The sequence below is a fragment of the Cololabis saira genome, chromosome 6 (assembly GCF_033807715.1).
Source record: "Cololabis saira isolate AMF1-May2022 chromosome 6, fColSai1.1, whole genome shotgun sequence".
NCBI lineage: Eukaryota > Metazoa > Chordata > Actinopteri > Beloniformes > Belonidae > Cololabis > Cololabis saira.
In genome coordinates this window covers 47492692-47512776 of record NC_084592.1, presented here as the reverse complement: position 1 = coordinate 47512776, position 20085 = coordinate 47492692, and the positions used below count along the sequence as shown (strand labels likewise).

The following is a 20085-nucleotide window of genomic DNA, read 5'->3' as shown; positions in this document are numbered from 1 at the left end:
TTAAACAATTTCATGAAATCCTAATAGCTGTTACCGTTAATTCACCCACATGGTCAGTGATGAGTGATGTCCTTCTCTTCTTCTCTTCTTCCTCCAGGGAGACAACTCGTACGTGAAGGACCGCTGGTGCATGTTTGATGGATTCATGGTGTTCTTCATCTGGGTGTCCCTGGTGCTGCAGGTGAAGCTCCGCCTCATCTCTAAATACTTTCATTTTAAGGCTTTGTTTTCACCAGCTGTGTTGTTTCTTCCAGGTGTTTGAAATAGGGAAGCTGGTGGACCAGATGTCTCCATGGGGGATGCTGAGAATCCCCCGAGCGCTCATCATGATCCGGGCCTTCCGGATCTACTTCCGCTTCGAGCTGCCGCGCTCCCGCATCACCAACATCCTCAAGTACGACACGCCTTCTCTCTGCTCTACGGGAGAGAGTCAGGGCCAGGCAGGAGGAAAATAAAGGATTATTTTAGAGGAGGAAGTTTTTTTTTTCATTATGCACTTCGAGAAAAAAGTCGAAATGTCGAGGAAAAAGTTGAAATGTCGAGATGGTTGGAGTACAATTTCTTCAATTATGCTTTTTATTGTTTCCTTCACAGACATTCATCACGACAGTCCAATGCATCCACAGGTGCATAATCAGAGCAGAAAAAATATGCAAATAAAGAGGTATATAAAAATAAGTAAAAAAAAATAAATAAATAAAAATAAAAAAAAATAGCAGATACAGCTGAATTCACCAAAGGTTGACATTGATGATAGAAACTAAAGACACAGAAAAAGTGAAATAATACTAAAAGATCAAAATTAACTAATGACTATACATAAAATTCTATACCTAGAAGTACATATAACATATGCCTGCTTTACATATACATATGAAGACGTGAAAAACTAACCCAGTGAATGTTTGATCTGGAAGGAATTTTTTTTTTTTTTTTTTTTCTCCCATCCCCTGACCCTATCCCCGCCCCGCCAGTCGAACATGGTGCACTGTAGACTTTGTTTCTGAATCCTCATCAGTCATTTTTATGTTAGTTTACATTTTACTGATCCATGATCTGTGTTAGAAATGGGTCCCAGATTTCATTATAAGTGTCTAATTTGCCATTTATTTTATATATCAGACGTTCGTATGATGCAGTTTCTGACAGAGCTGTGAACCATTCTGAGTAAGTAGGGTCGTTACCCCCCGCCCAGTGTCTCAGTATAACCCTCTTAGCTGTAGTGAGTGCAACCTTAAGCCATTGTGCTTTTTTCCCGACTATTCTCATATTTTCTTTTAGGCTATTCAGGAGACAAAGCGCGGGTGTGAGAGCGACATCGGTGTTCAGGCTATCATTGATCTTTTTCATGACCCTATGCCAATAAATAGCTAAATTAGGACAGTCAAAGAACATATGGGTGATATCCCCTTGTGCCGTATGGCATCGCCAGCAGATGTTGGAAAGACTCAGTCCTGCCTTATGCTTTCTCACAGGTGTCCAATAGAGTCTGTTGAATATCTTGAATTGAACCAGTTTAGACCTGGCGTCCCTCATTGGTGTAAGCATCTCCTTCACCAGTTTGTGCCACTCATCATCCTCATATGTGATCCCCAAATCCCTTTCCCACGCAGCTTTTAGGCCCATGATAGCGTTCTTAAGTCCATCCGTGAGGTAGTTATATATTTGACCTGCCAGGTGTGGAAGGGTACTAAGCAACTTCAATTTAGACCACATGGAAGACTGAGTAGGCAGCCTGGTGTCCATAGGGCCTACTTTAGATAGACAGTCTCTAAGTTGTAGAAATCTCCAGAAATCTTTCCTTTGTAAATCATAAAGTTCTCTTAATTCTTCAAATGTTCTCAGTGCATTATTATGGTAAAGATCTCCGATGTGCTCAACCCCCTTCCTATGCCACTCTTTCCAAAAGAACATCTTCCCTCCTATTCTCAATTTTGGATTATTCCATATCGAGGCCGACTCTATCAAGAAAGGGGATGCTCCCTCCCTTCTGTGCATGCAATGCCAGGTATTCCTAGTATGAGAGATTATTGGGTTCTGACTATCAGTCTTCAGATCCTGACTTAGGTAATCTGTTGCTCTGAATGGGGCGTTCACTTCTTCCTCCAAGTCTACCCACAGAGGTCTGTCCTCCCTACACGAGAAAAGGGAGACTATCTGAGCCCCTAAAAATGCTTCCTGGTAGAGCTTCATATTCGGAAGTCTTAGCCCCCCATGTTCTATCTTCACGTGTAGTCTTGATAACTTCATCCTAGCCTTTTTACCTGCCCAAATAAACTGACTGAACATCTTATCTATTGTCTGGAATGTAGTCACTGGCACGCTCAGGGGTAGCATGTTTAAGAGATAGTTCAGTTTGGGAGCTACGACCATTTTTATAACTTGGATTCTCCCCCATAATGAAATCTGCAATTTATCCCATCCCTTGAGGAGGAGTTCTATCTTATACAATACTGGGTCAAAATTATCAGATATAATATTTTCAAGTCCGGGGTTTAAAAGTATGCCTAAATATTTCAGATTTTTTGGCACCCACTGAAATTTCCAATTTTGAAAATTGCTTCTATAACAATGCTTCGACAGGGGCATCACCTCAGATTTGGCCCAATTTATTTTATACCCCGATATTTCCGAAAAAGAGTTGACCAGATCCAGCATTGGGGGTATAGATCTCTGCGGGTCCGACATCAGAACCAGAATATCATCTGCAAAAATTAACATTTTGTTTTCCCGGCCACCCATTGTGACACCCCTCACTGATTCATTTAGTCTTATAGCCTCTGCTAAGGGCTCCAGTGCAATAATGAACAATAGCGGTGAGAGTGGGTCTCCCTGCTTAGTCCCACGTCCGGGGGAGAAAGCAGTCGACCTCAGACCATTGGTTGTTACCATAGATTTAGGTTGACTGTATATAAGCTTTATGATATCTTGAAACATAGGTCCAAATCCAAATTCTTTCAAGGTAAAAATTAGATAACTCCAACTAACGCGATCAAACGCTTTGTCCGCGTCCAGAGACAACGCAGCTATTGGGGTGTCCATGTCTTTGGACTTCCAAATTAAATGCAGGAGGCGTCTGAGGCTGTCTGAAGAGGTCCTGCCTTTCACAAACCCCACCTGGTCTGGATGTATAATTGTCCTTATTATATTATTCACTCTCATTGCGAAAAGCTTTGTAAATAACTTGGCATCACAGCACAGGAGACTAATGGGCCGATAACTCCCACATTCTAGAGGGTCTTTTCCTTTTTTCAATATCAGGGTTATTATTGACTCTGTCATTGAGGGTGGGAGTAGCCCTGTGTCAATAGCAGCATTGAATGTTTTTAAAATCTCAGGGGCAAGTTCCTCCGCAAATTTCTTATAGAATTCACTAGGTATGCCGTCAATACCTGGGGTCTTCCCACTAGGCAGCATCTTGATTGTTCTAATCAGCTCCTCTAGAGTTATTGGGCTATCTAGCTTCCTCATGTCCTCTTCTGACAATTTAGGAAGATTTAAGCGTTTGAAAAAATCTTTTGCCTTAATTAAGTCCATCTGGCCCTCTGATCTGTAAAGTTCCTCATAAAACTCTCTAAACACATTATTAATTTCTTTATGATTAGTGACAAGCTTCCCATTTTTGTCTTTGATCCCCCCAATTTGGCAGGCAGCTTCTCGGGTTTTCAATTTACTAGCTAGCAATTTACTGGCTTTGTCCCCTGACTCATACCATTTCTGTTTCAGCCTATATAAGGAATATTCTGCTTTTTTTGTAAAGATAGTATTTAGTTCATACTTAGCCTTAACTAGACTAGCTAGGCAAGTATTGTTAGGATTTTCCCAGTATTCCTTTTCCAGCTCCTTAAGTTCTAGCTCATATTTAGATATTTTTAATTTGTCCTGTTTTTTTATTAGTGCCGTTTGTTGTATCAAGACCCCCCGTATGTAAGCCTTAAAGGCCTCCCATACATTACTCTGATTAGCCGTTCCATTATTAATTTCAAAAAATGTTTTAATGTGGTTTTGAAGGTTTGCACAGGATGTCTCACTCTGTAGGATACTAGTATTCATCCGCCAGCCTTTAGATCTTTCTCGTGCCTCTCCAAACGTAATAACTAAGTCAATAGGGGCGTGATCTGTCAGAGCTATCGTGCCTATACTGCAGGCTTCAGTGCTTTCAATAAGGGTGTGTGAAATCAAAAAATAATCAATCCGAGAAAAGACAGAATGTCTGTTTGAAAAGAATGTGTAATCACGCGCTGTGGGATTTTGAAGTCTCCATATATCATACAGTCCTGTATCCTTACATAAGGCCCTTATAGAGTCCTGAGTCCTAGATGGTCTGATAATGTTGGACCCAGATCTATCCAAAAACCCATCCAGTACTTGGTTATAATCACCACCCATAATTACAGGAAAGTTGCCGAAGTCCAAAATATATTTCTTAAGTTGAAGAAAGAAGTCTGGGTCCTCCACGTTAGGTGCGTATAAATTGCCTAAAATTATATTTTGCCCTGATAAATTAACCAGTAGTATCAATAACCGCCCTTCTTTGTCTCTAAATTCCTTCTCTACCTTGACCTTCACTTTTTTTGAAAATAATATAGATACCCCCCGCTTTTTTTGATTAAAAGTGTTATGATAGGCACAGCCAATCCATCTGTCATGAATTCTAATAGTATCTTTTTCCAATAAATGTGTTTCTTGGAGCATCACCACCTCTGAGTTCTTTTGTTTCAGATAACTTAACACCTTTCGCCTTTTTACAAATGAGCCCAGACCGTTCACATTCCAGGAAGAAATCTTAATCGTACTAGTCCCCATGGCTACTTAACTATGTAAGATAGAAAATCTGACCTGTGGATTCTGAACCGAGTAACTTTAAACCATGAATTATCTATACAGTGCAAAACAAAACATGACTGGCGTTCCCTCCCCTTGTAAATAACCATGAACCCCTCATATACCCCAGATTCCAGCCCCCCTCCCCCCACAAAAACCATGGTCCCAATGATGTGTCCCGAGGTCTTCCGAGTAACGACGCTCCAACTACATTGTAAACATATTGATCACCAAACTTATGGTCTAATAAAAATCTTATCCATTTTTTTTTTTTTTTTTTTTTTTTTTTTAATATTTTAATAATGAACTCTCAAAGAGGACTTTTAATATCCCCTCCGCCAGCAATGAAAGCACAAAGGTAATAAAACTGCCCAAATCAAACAGCATCTGAACTTTTCCAGAAGAAAAACACTTAGTTTACCAGTGTAAAATATGAGCCTTGTAAAGGTATAAGGAAAAGAAGAAAAATGAAAACAGGGCGTACCAACGAGTAACTTGCTCAGCATGAGACCAAAAAGACTGCTTTAGCAGCTAAGTTAGATGTGCTTATATAAACCGAACCATATCAGGAAATATGTAACCCAACTAAAATAAACATTGTACTCACATTGTCCCGTTTAGTAGCATGGGCTACAAGATATAAAACACTGTCCTGTCGGCATCAGCTCCAGTCTATTCCGCTTCTCCAGCCGGGTGATGATTATCAACGCACCGTTTTGCTGCCTCTGCGTCCTCAAAGCGGCGTCTCGTTCCCCCGACCGTAACCCAGAACACCGCGGGATATTGCATTGAATATTGCAGACCCCGTTTCATGCATGTGCGTCTGACCTCCGTGAATTTGCTCCTCTTGTCTTGCACATCCTTAGTAAAATCCGGGAAGAAATCCACTTTGGTGCCTTTCCATTTAAATGTTCCCAGCTCCCTGGCTCTGAGTCGCACTTTTTCTCTGTCAGTAAACCGTAGGAATCTCGCCAGGATGTGGCGCGGGCCGGTGATGAGTCCATCCCGTGGGGTGCGTCTCGTTGCGGGCGTCCGATGCGCCCTCTCAACGGTCATGTTATCCACGTTTTCTGAAGTGTCTGAAAACAGACACCGAAGCACTTCTTTCACACAATCCATCACTCCGCGCCCATCCTCCGTGCCTTCTGGTATTCCTCTGATCCGAACGTTGTTTCTGCGACTGTAATTTTCCTGATATTCCAGGCGAGCCTCGAGCCGTGTGATCTTACCATCCATGCTCCGCGACAGGTCGGCCAGGCGCATATTCTCATCCTCCAGCTGCGAAATCCTCCCCTCGGCCTCGCTGGTTCTGAAGCCCAGTTTAGCCACGTCCGCTTTCAGTGAATCCAGGTTGTCTTTAATCGTCTTCACATCATCTCCCACTTTCTGTATTTTCAGTTGCAAACCTTGGTTCATGTTACGGATTTCGTCCAGTATCTCCGAATTGCCTCCCGCCGTCCTGCCCGCCATGGCCGCGCCGTCAGCTTCACCATCAGCTTCACTGCTCGCTTCGTTGCTAATTACCTTGCTGGCTCGGGTCTGTTTCGAAAATACTTCGTTGATTTTAGGACCAGGAGTATTTCCCACTCGAGATTTTTTAGTTTTGGTCATAAGGTCCATCTTTTTAGCCACTTTGTGTATAAATATTAATGAGTTTGGCGAATATTATTAAGTTAATTCAGTTGAAGCGTCTCTGCCTCTTCAGTGAGCAGCCGCTCCTCGCCACACCATCACCGGAAGTCGTTGGAGTACAATTTCGAGAAAAAAAGTCGAAATTTTGAGAAAAAAAAGCCGAAATGTCGAGAAAAAAAATCAAAATTTCGAGAAAAAAGCAGAAATGTTGAGGAAAAAAGTCGAAATGTCGGAAAAAAAGTCGAAATGTTGAGATGGTTGGAGTACAATTTAGAGAAAAGAGTTGAAATGTTGAGGAAAAAAGTCGAAATGTCGGAAAAAAAAGTCGAAATGTCGAGATGGTTGGAGTAAAATTTCGAGAAAAAAGTCGAAATGTTGAGAAAAAAGTCAAAATTTCGTGAATAAAGCTGAAATGTTGAGAAAAAAGGCGAAATTTAGACTTTTTTCTCAAAATTGTACTTCAACATTAAATCTCGACATTTCAACAAAATCTTCCCTTCTCAAATATTTATCCTCCTGCCTGGCCCTGATTCTCTTCTCTCTGCTCAGACTGTATTTCTGGACGGACGTTTGTAAAACCTGCGGTTGTTTTCCCGGCAGGCGGTCGGGGGAGCAGATCTGGAGCGTCTCCATCTTCCTGCTCTTCTTCCTCCTGCTCTACGGAATCCTGGGCGTCCAGATGTTCGGGACGTTCAACCATCACTGCGTCACCAACGACACGCAAAGGAAGTAAGAACGAGCCGTGAAGCATCAGATCTTGTTGGTGGGGAGGAAACTCCTCTCTAAGGGAGGAAACTCATCTCTAAGGGAGGAAACTCATCTCTATGGGAGGAAACTCATCTCTAAGGGAGGAAACTCATCTCTATGGGAGGAAACTCATCTCTATGGGAGGAAACTCATCTCTAAGGGAGGAAACTCATCTCTATGGGAGGAAACTCATCTCTATGGGAGGAAACTCATCTCTAAGGGAGGAAACTCATCTCTAAGGGAGGAAACTCATCTCTATGGGAGGAAACTCATCTCTATGGGAGGAAACTCATCTCTATGGGAGGAAACTCATCTCTATGGGAGGAAACTCATCTCTAAGGGGGCGTCCAGCCACCCCATAAACCCCCATGAAACGTATCCATTTGCCTTAGATCAGAATTTTCATCAATGCAGAATGAAGCACCAAACACCGCAGCAATAATCTCCAATGATTCACAACCTCAGCTTTGGGAACTAGTGGAGATAGCTGAATTAGCGTTGAAACAACATGGACACATCTTTTTGAAAGCTATCTTACTCCATAGTCTTTAGCTATTCGTTAGCTAGTCGTTAGCATTACAAGGATCCCAGGGTCATGTGGAGAAGAGGCTGCTGTCGTGGTGAGAGTCTTACTGATTATGATAATTCAAATTTCTTACATAGTCAATTCTTTGTGTCGCTGCTCCATCTCTGCTGAATCTTTGGTGCCTCGTTACCCTGTAGCTCAGGGGATGTTAGCTATTAGTGGAACACTGCAAAAACTCAATCTTACCAGGAATATTTGTCTTATTTCTAGTTAAAATGTCTCATTTTTAGTAAAAAATCTCATCACACTTACATTTATTTTTATGTATCCTTTATTTATCCAGGAAAGTCCCATTGAGATACAATATCTCTTCTGCCAGGGAATCCTGGTCAAAACTTCTGGTTAAAACAAGAGTCATTACCAGAAAAATAACTTGTTATTTGACAATTTTCACCTGTTTCAAGTAAATTTTCACTTGAAATAAGTAGAAAAATCTGCCAGTGGGACAAGATTTATCTTCTTATTACAAGAAAAAAAATCTTGTTCCACTGGCAGATTTTATCTTTATCTTGGCTTATTTTAAGTGAAAATCTACTTGAAACAGGTGAAAATTCTTGTTTTTTCCAGTGATGACTCTTGTTTTAAGTATAATGAAATTTTTTTAAACTAAAAATGAGACATTTTAACTAGAAATAAAACAAATATTCTTGTTAAGAGTTTTTCCAGTGGAAGGAGGGATGAGACCAGACATTCTGATATTTATATGAACTTCTACCATCCTTCTCTGACCTCACATTTCTCTTCTGCTTTTTCCCTTTTCAGAAAATACTAATATGTGTGTGTGGTTGTAGTGCAGCGTTATAGAAGTGTGTGTGGTTGTAGTGCAGCGTTATAGAAGTGTGTGTGGTTGTAGAGCAGCGTTATAGAAGTGTGTGTGGTTATAGAGCGGCGTTATAGAAGTGTGTGTGGTTGTAGAGCAGCGTTATAGAAGTGTGTGTAGTTGTAGTGTTATAGAAGTGTGTGTGGTTGTTATAGAAGTGTGTGTGTTTGTAGTGCAGCGTTATAGAAGTGTGTGTGGTTGTAGAGCAGTGTTATAGAAGTGTGTGTGGTTGTAGAGCAGCGTTATAGAAGTGTGTGTGTGGTTGTAGTGCAGCGTTATAGAAGTGTGTGTGGTTGTAGAGCAGCGTTATAGAAGTGTGTGTGGTTGTAGAGTAGCGTTATAGAAGTGTGTGTGGTTGTAGAGCAGCGTTATAGAAGTGTGTGTGGTTGTAGAGCAGCGTTATAGAAGTGTGTGTGGTTATAGAAGTGTGTGTGGTTGTAGAGCAGCGTTATAGAAGTGTGTGTGTGTGTGTGTGTAGAGCAGCGTTATAGAAGTGTGTGTGTTTGTAGTGCAGCGTTATAGAAGTGTGTGTGTGGTTGTAGAGCAGTGTTATAGAAGTGTGTGTGTGGTTGTAGAGCAGCGTTATAGAAGTGTGTGTGGTTGTAGAGCAGCGTTATAGAAGTGTGTGTGGTTGTAGAGCAGCGTTATAGAAGTGTGTGTGGTTGTAGAAGTGTGTGTGGTTGTAGAGCAGCGTTATAGAAGTGTGTGTGGTTGTAGAGCAGCGTTATAGAAGTGTGTGTGGTTATAGAAGTGTGTGTGGTTGTAGAGCAGCAGCGTTATAGAAGTGTGTGTGGTTGTAGAGCAGCGTTATACAAGTGTGTGTGGTTGTAGAGCAGCGTTATAGAAGTGTGTGTGGTTGTAGAGCAGCGTTATAGAAGTGTGTGTGGTTATAGAAGTGTGTGTGGTTGTAGAGCAGCAGCGTTATAGAAGTGTGTGTGGTTGTAGAGCAGCGTTATAGAAGTGTGTGTGGTTGTAGTGCAGCGTTATAGAAGTGTGTGTGGTTGTAGTGCAGCGTTATAGAAGTGCGTGTGGTTGTAGAGCAGCGTTATAGAAGTGTGTGTGGTTGTTATAGAAGTGTGTGTGGTTGTAGATCAGCGTTATAGAAGTGTGTGTGGTTGTAGAGCAGCCTTATAGAAGTGTGTGTGGTTGTAGAGCAGCAGCGTTATAGAAGTGTGTGTGGTTGTAGAGCAGCAGCGTTATAGAAGTGTGTGTGGTTGTAGAGCAGCAGCGTTATAGAAGTGTGTGTGGTTGTAGATCAGCGTTATAGAAGTGTGTGTGGTTGTAGAGCAGCGTTATAGAAGTGTGTGTGTGTTTGTAGAGCAGCGTTATAGAAGTGTGTGTGGTTGTTATAGAAGTGTGTGTGGTTGTAGATCAGCGTTATAGAAGTGTGTGTGGTTGTAGAGCAGCGTTATAGAAGTGTGTGTGGTTGTTATAGAAGTGTGTGTGTTTGTAGAGCAGCGTTATAGAAGTGTGTGTGTGTTTGTAGAGCAGCGTTATAGAAGTGTGTGTGGTTGTAGAGCAGCGTTATAGAAGTGTGTGTGTGGTTGTAGAGCAGCGTTATAGAAGTGTGTGTGGTTGTAGAGCAGCGTTATAGAAGTGTGTGTGTGTTTGTAGAGCAGCGTTATAGAAGTGTGTGTGGTTGTTATAGAAGTGTGTGTGGTTGTAGATCAGCGTTATAGAAGTGTGTGTGGTTGTAGTGCAGCGTTATAGAAGTGTGTGTGGTTGTAGAGCAGCGTTATAGAAGTGTGTGTGTGGTTGTAGAGCAGCGTTATAGAAGTGTGTGTGTTTGTAGAGCAGCGTTATAGAAGTGTGTGTGTTTGTAGAGCAGCGTTATAGAAGTGTGTGTGGTTGTAGAGCAGTGTTATAGAAGTGTGTGTGTGTTTGTAGAGCAGCGTTATAGAAGTGTGTGTGGTTGTAGAGCAGCGTTATAGAAGTGTGTGTGTGTTTGTAGAGCAGCGTTATAGAAGTGTGTGTGGTTGTAGAGCAGCGTTATAGAAGTGTGTGTGTGGTTGTAGAGCAGCGTTATAGAAGTGTGTGTGGTTGTAGAGCAGCGTTATAGAAGTGTGTGTGTGGTTGTAGAGCAGCGTTATAGAAGTGTGTGTGTTTGTAGAGCAGCGTTATAGAAGTGTGTGTGTTTGTAGAGCAGCGTTATAGAAGTGTGTGTGGTTGTAGAGCAGTGTTATAGAAGTGTGTGTGGTTGTAGAGCAGCGTTATAGAAGTGTGTGTGTGGTTGTAGAGCAGCGTTATAGAAGTGTGTGTGGTTGTAGAGCAGCGTTATAGAAGTGTGTGTAGTGCAGCGTTATAGAAGTGTGTGTGGTTGTAGAGCAGCGTTATAGAAGTGTGTGTGGTTGTAGAGCAGCGTTATAGAAGTGTGTGTGTGGTTGTTATAGAAGTGTGTGTGGTTGTAGAGCAGCGTTATAGAAGTGTGTGTGTGGTTGTAGAGCAGCGTTATAGAAGTGTGTGTGGTTGTACAGCAGCGTTATAGAAGTGTGTGTGGTTGTAGAGCAGCGTTATAGAAGTGTGTGTGGTTGTTATAGAAGTGTGTGTGGATGTAGAGCAGCGTTATAGAAGTGTGTGTGGTTGTTATAGAAGTGTGTGTGGTTGTAGAGCAGCGTTATAGAAGTGTGTGTGTTTGTAGAGCAGCGTTATAGAAGTGTGTGTGTGTTTGTAGAGCAGCGTTATAGAAGTGTGTGTGGTTGTAGAGCAGCGTTATAGAAGTGTGTGTGTGGTTGTAGAGCAGCGTTATAGAAGTGTGTGTGGTTGTAGAGCAGCGTTATAGAAGTGTGTGTGTGGTTGTAGAGCAGCGTTATAGAAGTGTGTGTGTTTGTAGAGCAGCGTTATAGAAGTGTGTGTGTTTGTAGAGCAGCGTTATAGAAGTGTGTGTGGTTGTAGAGCAGTGTTATAGAAGTGTGTGTGTGGTTGTAGAGCAGCGTTATAGAAGTGTGTGTGTGGTTGTAGAGCAGCGTTATAGAAGTGTGTGTGGTTGTAGAGCAGCGTTATAGAAGTGTGTGTGTGGTTGTAGAGCAGCGTTATAGAAGTGTGTGTGGTTGTAGAGCAGCGTTATAGAAGTGTGTGTGTGTGGTTGTTATAGAAGTGTGTGTGGTTGTAGAGCAGCGTTATAGAAGTGTGTGTGTGGTTGTAGAGCAGCGTTATAGAAGTGTGTGTGTTTGTAGAGCAGCGTTATAGAAGTGTGTGTGTTTGTAGAGCAGCGTTATAGAAGTGTGTGTGGTTGTAGAGCAGTGTTATAGAAGTGTGTGTGTGGTTGTAGAGCAGCGTTATAGAAGTGTGTGTGTGGTTGTAGAGCAGCGTTATAGAAGTGTGTGTGGTTGTAGAGCAGCGTTATAGAAGTGTGTGTAGTGCAGCGTTATAGAAGTGTGTGTGGTTGTAGAGCAGCGTTATAGAAGTGTGTGTGGTTGTAGAGCAGCGTTATAGAAGTGTGTGTGTGGTTGTTATAGAAGTGTGTGTGGTTGTAGAGCAGCGTTATAGAAGTGTGTGTGGTTGTAGAGCAGCGTTATAGAAGTGTGTGTGGTTGTTATAGAAGTGTGTGTGGATGTAGAGCAGCGTTATAGAAGTGTGTGTGGTTGTAGAGCAGCGTCATAGAAGTGTGTGTGGTTGTAGAGCAGCGTTATAGAAGTGTGTGTGGTTGTAGAGCAGCGTTATAGAAGTGTGTGTGGTTGTAGAGCAGCGTTATAGAAGTGTGTGTGGTTGTAGCAGCGTTATAGAAGTGTGTGTGGTTGTGCAGCGTTACAGAAGTGTGTGTGGTTGTAGTGCAGCGTTATAGAAGTGTGTGTGGTTGTAGAGCAGCGTTATAGAAGTGTGTGTGGTTGTAGCAGCGTTATAGAAGTGTGTGTGGTTGTGCAGCGTTACAGAAGTGTGTGTGGTTGTAGAGCAGCGTTATAGAAGTGTGTGTGGTTGTAGAGCAGCGTTATAGAAGTGTGTGTGGTTGTAGAGCAGCGTTATAGAAGTGTGTTTTTTTGTAGAGCAGCGTTATAGAAGTGTGTGTGGTTGTAGAGCAGCGTTATAGAAGTGTGTGTGGTTGTAGTGCAGCGTTATAGAAGTGTGTGTGGTTGTAGTGCAGCGTTATAGAAGTGTATAAATTAGGGATGATGTGTCTAATCTCTGCCGCTTCGTGCCCTTGACTCAACGTCAAGGTTCCTCCCGTTCTCACACCAGGGATTTGATGGAGCTGGAAAATGCTGGCAGTTTTTTGCATACAGTAATTGGAAGAAAAATGTTTTGGATTAGCGAATAAAACAGGACGCCCTGTTTGAATGTCTTCACTCAACCTCGTCACCGTTTAGCTGCTCGGCTTGAATAACTATGTTAGATCTGAAGGAAGTGGAAACCAGAAAACCAGAGAATGAACAGGATGAGACAGAATTTGTTGTCTGCAAAAACTAGTATCATGCGGTCGTAATGGGCCGTCAGAATCAGAATCAGTGTCAGAGTCAGAATCAGAAACAGAATCAGAAACAGAAACAGAATCAGAATCAGAATCAGAAACAGAAACAGAAACAGAATCAAAAACAGAATCAGAATCAGAATCAGAATCACAATCACAATCGCAAACGGAAACGGAAACGGAATCGGAATCGGAGTCAGAATCAGAATTAGAAACAGAAACAGAAACAGAGTCAGAATCAGAATCAGAAACAGTCTGAACTGGAATCGGAATTTGAATCAGAATCAGAAACAGAAACAGAAACAGAATCACAATCACAATCACAATCACAATCACAATCGGAAACGGAATCGGAATCGGAATCGGAATTAGAAACAGAAACAGAAACAGAATCAGAATCAGAATCAGAATAAGAGTCAGAATCAGAAACAGTCAGAACTGGAATCGGAATTTGAATCAGAATCAGAAACAGAATAAGAATCAGAAACAGAAACAGAAACAGAATCAGAATCAGAATCAGAGTCAGAATCAGAAATAGAGTCAGAACCGGAATCGGAATTGGAATCTGAATTGGAATCAGAATCAGTGTCAGAATAAGAATCAGAAACAGAAACAGAAACAGAATCACAATCACAATCAGAAACAGAAACAGAAACAGAAACCGTATCAGAAACAGAAACAGAATCAGAATCAGAAAACTTTATCCATCTTGGGGGAAATGGTAGTTTGTGTAGCAGCTCCAACTTGCGGAATAAAAATTAAACACATACGTACAAGTTTATGACTGGAATGCCAGTTTTCATGCTTAAGTGGTAACTTAAAAATGCACTTAAGCATTTTCTTGCCACTTGATTGTTTGGCTTAAGGTTTTTTTCCCACTAGGGGAGTTTTTACCTGCCATACATGTAATAATTGCTCAGGGGTTTATGTTCATGTTCTGGTTCTGGAAACATCCTAGAGACAACTATGTTGTATTAGACGCTATACAAATAAAATTGAATTGAATTGAATTAACAGCATGTTTTTATTGTATATGTTGTCAGGTAATGTTTAAATTATTAAACATCTGACAACATATACAATGTATATGCATATACAATGAATTCTGAGCCAATAATGCCAATGAATGATTTCTCAGGACATTTTTTTCTTTTGAGTCACACATGAATGTTTTCTGTACGTGTTGTGACTGGTTCATGAATCTCCCGCTGCCATGAAGAAACGTGATTTCATACACGTTTCCAGCTCAGTAATGAGCTTTACCTGGAGTATTGTGATGCTGATAGTTTGTGATGGTTTAATAAACGCTGGCGTGTGATCCTGTAACCCTGATAAAGAGCTGGAGGAGAGTCTGGGGGTTTGACGGCGTCGTGTCGCCTTCGGCCAGAACGATGAGGAGATTCTAGTTTCAGACGAGTTTTTCTCCTAAATACCTTCGGTCCATATTTGAGCTGCTACCTTTGTAAATATCTCTGTTTAGTTTAGTTTATTGGTCCTTACAATTTCCACAACACAAATAACCCAAAGTACAGGTGTAAATTACAGTGTAATACAAAAACATATATACTTTTTGGTGTATATATATATATATATATATATATATATATATATATATATATATATATATATATATATATATATATATACACACAAGACTGTCTCAGAAAATTAGAATATTGTGAGTCCTTTATTTTCTGTAATGCAAAAATGTCATACATTCTGGATTCATTACGAATCAACTGAAATATTGCAAGCCTTTTATTATTTTAATATTGCTGATTATGGCTTACAGCTTAAGAAAATTTAGAAAAATTAGAATATTCTGGGAATCTTAATCTTAAACTGTAAACCATAATCAGCAATATTAAAATAATAAAAGGCTTGCAATATTTCAGTTGATTTGTAATGAATCTAGAATGGATGACATTTTTGTTATTTGCATTACAGAAAATAAAGAACTTTATCACAATATCCTGTAAATATATATATATATATATATATATATATATATATATATATATATATATATATATATATATATATATATATATATATATATATATATATATATACTGTACATACATACACACACGCACACATACGCATATACACAAACATGTCCATAGGTACATGCCTATGTGTATTATACCTACGCTCTACAACGGTGCTTTTGAAATGTAATAACTGCTGCACATTTTCATATCTGTATCTCAGCTGTTCCACAGATTAATCCTGATCATCGTTGTTTAACGTTGGTTCTTGCCTTTCTCAGTCTGTCATTTAATACAACATGAAATAATGGTTTTCCTTCCTTCTCTTAGTCATGTGACGTGGAACAGCCTGGCGATCCCGGACACTCACTGCTCCCCCGACGGAGAAGGATATCAGTGTCCCCTCGGGTTCAAGTGCATGGACCTGGAGGAGCTGGGGCTGAGCCGGCAGGAGCTGGGCTACAGCGGCTTTAATGAGCTGGGTACGATTATCTGCTAAAGAAACTAAACCCAGGAGCTGGGCTACAGCGGCTTGAACGAGCTGGGTACGATTATTAAAGAAACTAAACCCAGGAGCTGGGCTACAGCGGCTTCAACGAGCTAGGTACGATTATTAAAGAAACTAAACCCAGGAGCTGGGCTACAGCGGCTTCAACGAGCTAGGTACGATTATTAAAGAAACTAAACCCAGGAGCTGGGCTACAGCGGCTTCAACGAGCTAGGTATGATTATTAAAGAAACTAAACCCAGGAGCTGGGCTACAGCGGCTTCAACGAGCTGGGTACGATTATCTGTTAGGGAAACTAAACCCAGGAGCTGGGCTACAGCGGCTTCAACGAGCTGGGTACGATTATCTAAAGAAACTAAACCCAGGAGCTGGGCTACAGCGGCTTCAACGAGCTGGGTACGATTATCTGGTAAAGAAACTAAACCCAGGAGCTGGGCTACAGCGGCTTCAACGAGCTGGGTACGTTTATTAAAGAAACTAAACCCAGGAGCTGGGCTACAGCGGCTTCAACGAGCTAGGTACGATTATTAAAGAAACTAAACCCAGGAGCTGGGCTACAGCGGCTTCAACGAGCTAGGTACGATTATTAAAGAAACTAAACCCAGGAGCTGGGCTACAGCGGCTTCAACGAGCTAGGTATGATTATTAAAGAAACTAAACCCAGGAGCTGGGCTACAGCGGCTTCAACGAGCTGGGTACGATTATCTGTTAGGGAAACTAAACCCAGGAGCTGGGCTACAGCGGCTTCAACGAGCTGGGTACGATTATCTAAAGAAACTAAACCCAGGAGCTGGGCTACAGCGGCTTCAACGAGCTGGGTACGATTATCTGGTAAAGAAACTAAACCCAGGAGCTGGGCTACAGCGGCTTCAACGAGCTGGGTACGATTATTAAAGAAACTAAACCAGGAGCTGGGCTACAGCGGCTTCAACGAGCTGGGTACGATTATCTGTTAAAGAAACTAAACCCAGGAGCTGGGCTACAGCGGCTTCAACGAGCTGGGTACGTTTATCTGCTAAAGAAACTAAACCCAGGAGCTGGGCTACAGCGGCTTCAACGAGCTGGGTACGTTTATCTGCTAAAGAAACTAAACCCAGGAGCTGGGCTACAGCGGCTTCAACGAGCTAGGTACGATTATCTGTTAGAGAAACTAAACCAGGAGCTGGGCTACAGCGGCTTCAACGAGCTGGGTACGTTTAAGAAACTAAACCCAGGAGCTGGGCTACAGCGGCTTCAACGAGCTAGGTACGATTATCTGTTAGAGAAACTAAACCAGGAGCTGGGCTACAGCGGCTTCAACGAGCTGGGTATGATTATTAAAGAAACTAAACCAGGAGCTGGGCTACAGCGGCTTCAACGAGCTGGGTACGATTATTAAAGAAACTAAACCAGGAGCTGGGCTACAGCGGCTTCAACGAGCTGGGTACAATTATTAAAGAAACTAAACCCAGGAGCTGGGCTACAGCGGCTTCAACGAGCTGGGTACGTTTATCTGCTAAAGAAACTAAACCAGGAGCTGGGCTACAGCGGCTTCAACGAGCTAGGTACGATTATTAAAGAAACTAAACCCAGGAGCTGGGCTACAGCGGCTTCAACGAGCTGGGTACGTTTATTAAAGAAACTAAACCAGGAGCTGGGCTACAGCGGCTTCAACGAGCTGGGTACGATTATCTGTTAGAGAAACTAAACCCAGGAGCTGGGCTACAGCGGCTTCAACGAGCTAGGTACGTTTATTAAAGAAACTAAACCAGGAGCTGGGCTACAGCGGCTTCAACGAGCTAGGTACGAATATTAAAGAAACTAAACCCAGGAGCTGGGCTACAGCGGCTTCAACGAGCTAGGTACATTTATTAAAGAAACTAAACCCAGGAGCTGGGCTACAGCGGCTTCAACGAGCTAGGTACGTTTATTAAAGAAACTAAACCAGGAGCTGGGCTACAGCGGCTTCAACGAGCTGGGTACGTTTATTAACAAAACTAAACCCAGGAGCTGGGCTACAGCGGCTTCAACGAGCTGGGTACGATTATTAAAGAAACTAAACAGGAGCTGGGCTACAGCGGCTTCAACGAGCTGGGTACGATTATCTAACGAAACTAAACCCAGGAGCTGGGCTACAGCGGCTTCAACGCGCTGGGTACGATTATTAAAGAAACTAAACCCAGGAGCTGGGCTACAGCGGCTTCAACGAGCTGGGTACGTTTATCTGCTAAAGAATCTAAACCCAGGAGCTGGGCTACAGCGGCTTCAACGAGCTGGGTACGTTTATTAAAGAAACTAAACAGGAGCTGGGCTACAGCGGCTTCAACGAGCTAGGTACGATTATTAAAGAAACTAAACCCAGGAGCTGGGCTACAGCGGCTTCAACGAGCTGGGTACGATTATTAAAGAAACTAAACCCAGGAGCTGGGCTACAGCGGCTTCAACGAGCTGGGTACGATTATCTAACGAAACTAAACCCAGGAGCTGGGCTACAGCGGCTTCAACGAGCTGGGTACGATTATTAAAGAAACTAAACCCAGGAGCTGGGCTACAGCGGCTTCAACGAGCTGGGTACGATTATCTGTGGTTAGGAATTAAACCCAGGAGCTGAAGGATAAACAATTACACGCATGACTGTTAAGAATATTATCAAAACCAGTTCAGAAGTCCGCTGTGGTGTAGTGAGTTTTATTCAGTAAGCCGGCGGTGAGCAGACCTACATAGATCAGGTCTGGGTTGGTGTGCCGACGCAGAATGGTTGAAATCATGACTCTTTATACAGTAAGTTCAAACCACAAAAGGCAGGAATAAACAAGCCAAGTGAGAGACAAAAAGCAATTAAAGGGTATTTACAGTCAGATGTGATCTGTGGCCAAATGAGTTGGTATTAACATATCAGTCGGTCAGGAACTTCGTCCTATGGCATTCCCGTGGTTCAAGTCCGTGGTGAGGCCAGTTCAAAGGTGTGGGCCCTGCAGGAGGTAGGAAGCTAGGGCTCCACGTCTGCAACGGTGTCACAATGCCTCAACAACTGGTAGTGTACATCATTATTATTACATTGTTATTACATTTCACATAAAGTCGAAGATAACAGACGTACGCATTCACTAAAGCAGGACTGAAGTGATTCACGACGTCCTGGTTCTTCTCTGCGTTTGTTAGTTCATCCATTAGACATGTTTCAAGTTTGGGAAGCTTACATTATTGATTAAGTATATCGTAACAGAAAACGTGCATCACAGATCCAACAATGACGTTAATGAGATGTGACGTTAAAGTAAAGTATGAACATCTGCTTTCCTGGGTCCCCCCGTGTCCAGGTACGAGCATCTTCACGGTGTACGAGGCGGCGTCCCAGGAGGGCTGGGTGTTCCTCATGTACCGAGCCATCGACAGCTTCCCCCGCTGGAGATCCTACTTCTACTTCATCACCCTCATCTTCTTCCTGGCCTGGCTGGTCAAGGTGAGAACTCCGTCCCTAAACCCTAACATCCGACCCCGACACCAACCCTAACCTCCGTCCCTAAACCTAACCTCCGTCCCCAACCCTAACCTCTGTCCCTAAACCTAACCCTAAACCCCACCCTAACCTCCGACCCCAACCCTAACCTCCGACCTTCCACTCTTCTTCCTCACGATACTGTCACTACTAATAGTAGTAGTATTAGTAATAATAACGGATGTATAACAATTCAGTCTTTCCGTGGCACCACCACGGAAACAATTGGTAAGAGGTCGTGGGCATTTCACGTCAGCTGTCGTTTACGCCAACCGTCTCCTTCCTCCTGCAGAACGTGTTCATCGCCGTCATCATCGAGACGTTTGCAGAGATCAGGGTTCAGTTCCAGCAGATGTGGGGGTCGAGGAGCAGCACCACCTCCACCGCCACGACGCAGGTAAACAGGTGTTACCGTAGCAATGGTGCTCACACGGAATTTTACCACTTTCCGTGGCACCACCACAGAAATTATTGGTAACAGGTTGTGGGCATTTCACAGATTCTTGTGAGACCAGGTTGCATGGGTGTCGGCTGGATTTAAACACTAGACGTGTCTTTAGACTCTTCATCTTGGTGATTAAAAGCAGAATGTCATGAAGCACAGACTCGCTTCACCAGGAGTGGTTTCAAACGCTCATTTGCATGTACATGTAACTGGTTTAGTAGAGTTCTACCCAGGAACAAACATCAGTTAAACTAACCTGGACAGAGAAACGGAGGATAAATCTGTTCTTCCAGCATCTCGACTTTTGTTTTGGGAGTCATGTGATGTATCAATGTTCTTGGATAGATTAAAAACTCTTCTTTTCTGGAATTCTCTATATTTTCTACCCTGTTTCGAAGTCAAGATTTGATTATGGACCTTCGGTAGTCGGAGGTCTGAACTCTTCCCCTTTAGTTAATTTCCTATTGTGTTCAAGGCTTTAAGGGAGGTTTGTAGAGTAAAACTTACCCAGGTTTGGCCCACGCTGAATCTTCCAGGATTATTGTAGCGTGAGACTGGATTTTATAATAAAACTATAAATCAGGTGGTTTTTCTTCTATTGGGACTCAGCTTTTATGAATTTCACAACATTCTGGGTTTTATTGGGAGAAGA

General features: G+C 42.4%; 1 protein-coding gene across 5 annotated transcripts in view; it reads left to right on the top strand.

Annotated features, from left to right (window-relative positions):
• Nucleotides 1–20085, top strand: part of nalcn (sodium leak channel, non-selective) — a 115879-nt gene that overhangs the window by 20719 nt on the left and 75075 nt on the right. For all 5 annotated transcript variants that reach the window (XM_061724668.1, XM_061724665.1, XM_061724667.1 and 2 more), the window contains 6 exons: nucleotides 98–181; nucleotides 255–394; nucleotides 7057–7185; nucleotides 15333–15484; nucleotides 18810–18952; nucleotides 19281–19385. In XM_061724668.1, coding sequence (XP_061580652.1) covers nucleotides 98–181; nucleotides 255–394; nucleotides 7057–7185; nucleotides 15333–15484; nucleotides 18810–18952; nucleotides 19281–19385 — 753 coding nt within the window. The remainder of the gene's footprint in view (nucleotides 1–97; nucleotides 182–254; nucleotides 395–7056; nucleotides 7186–15332; nucleotides 15485–18809; nucleotides 18953–19280; nucleotides 19386–20085) is intronic.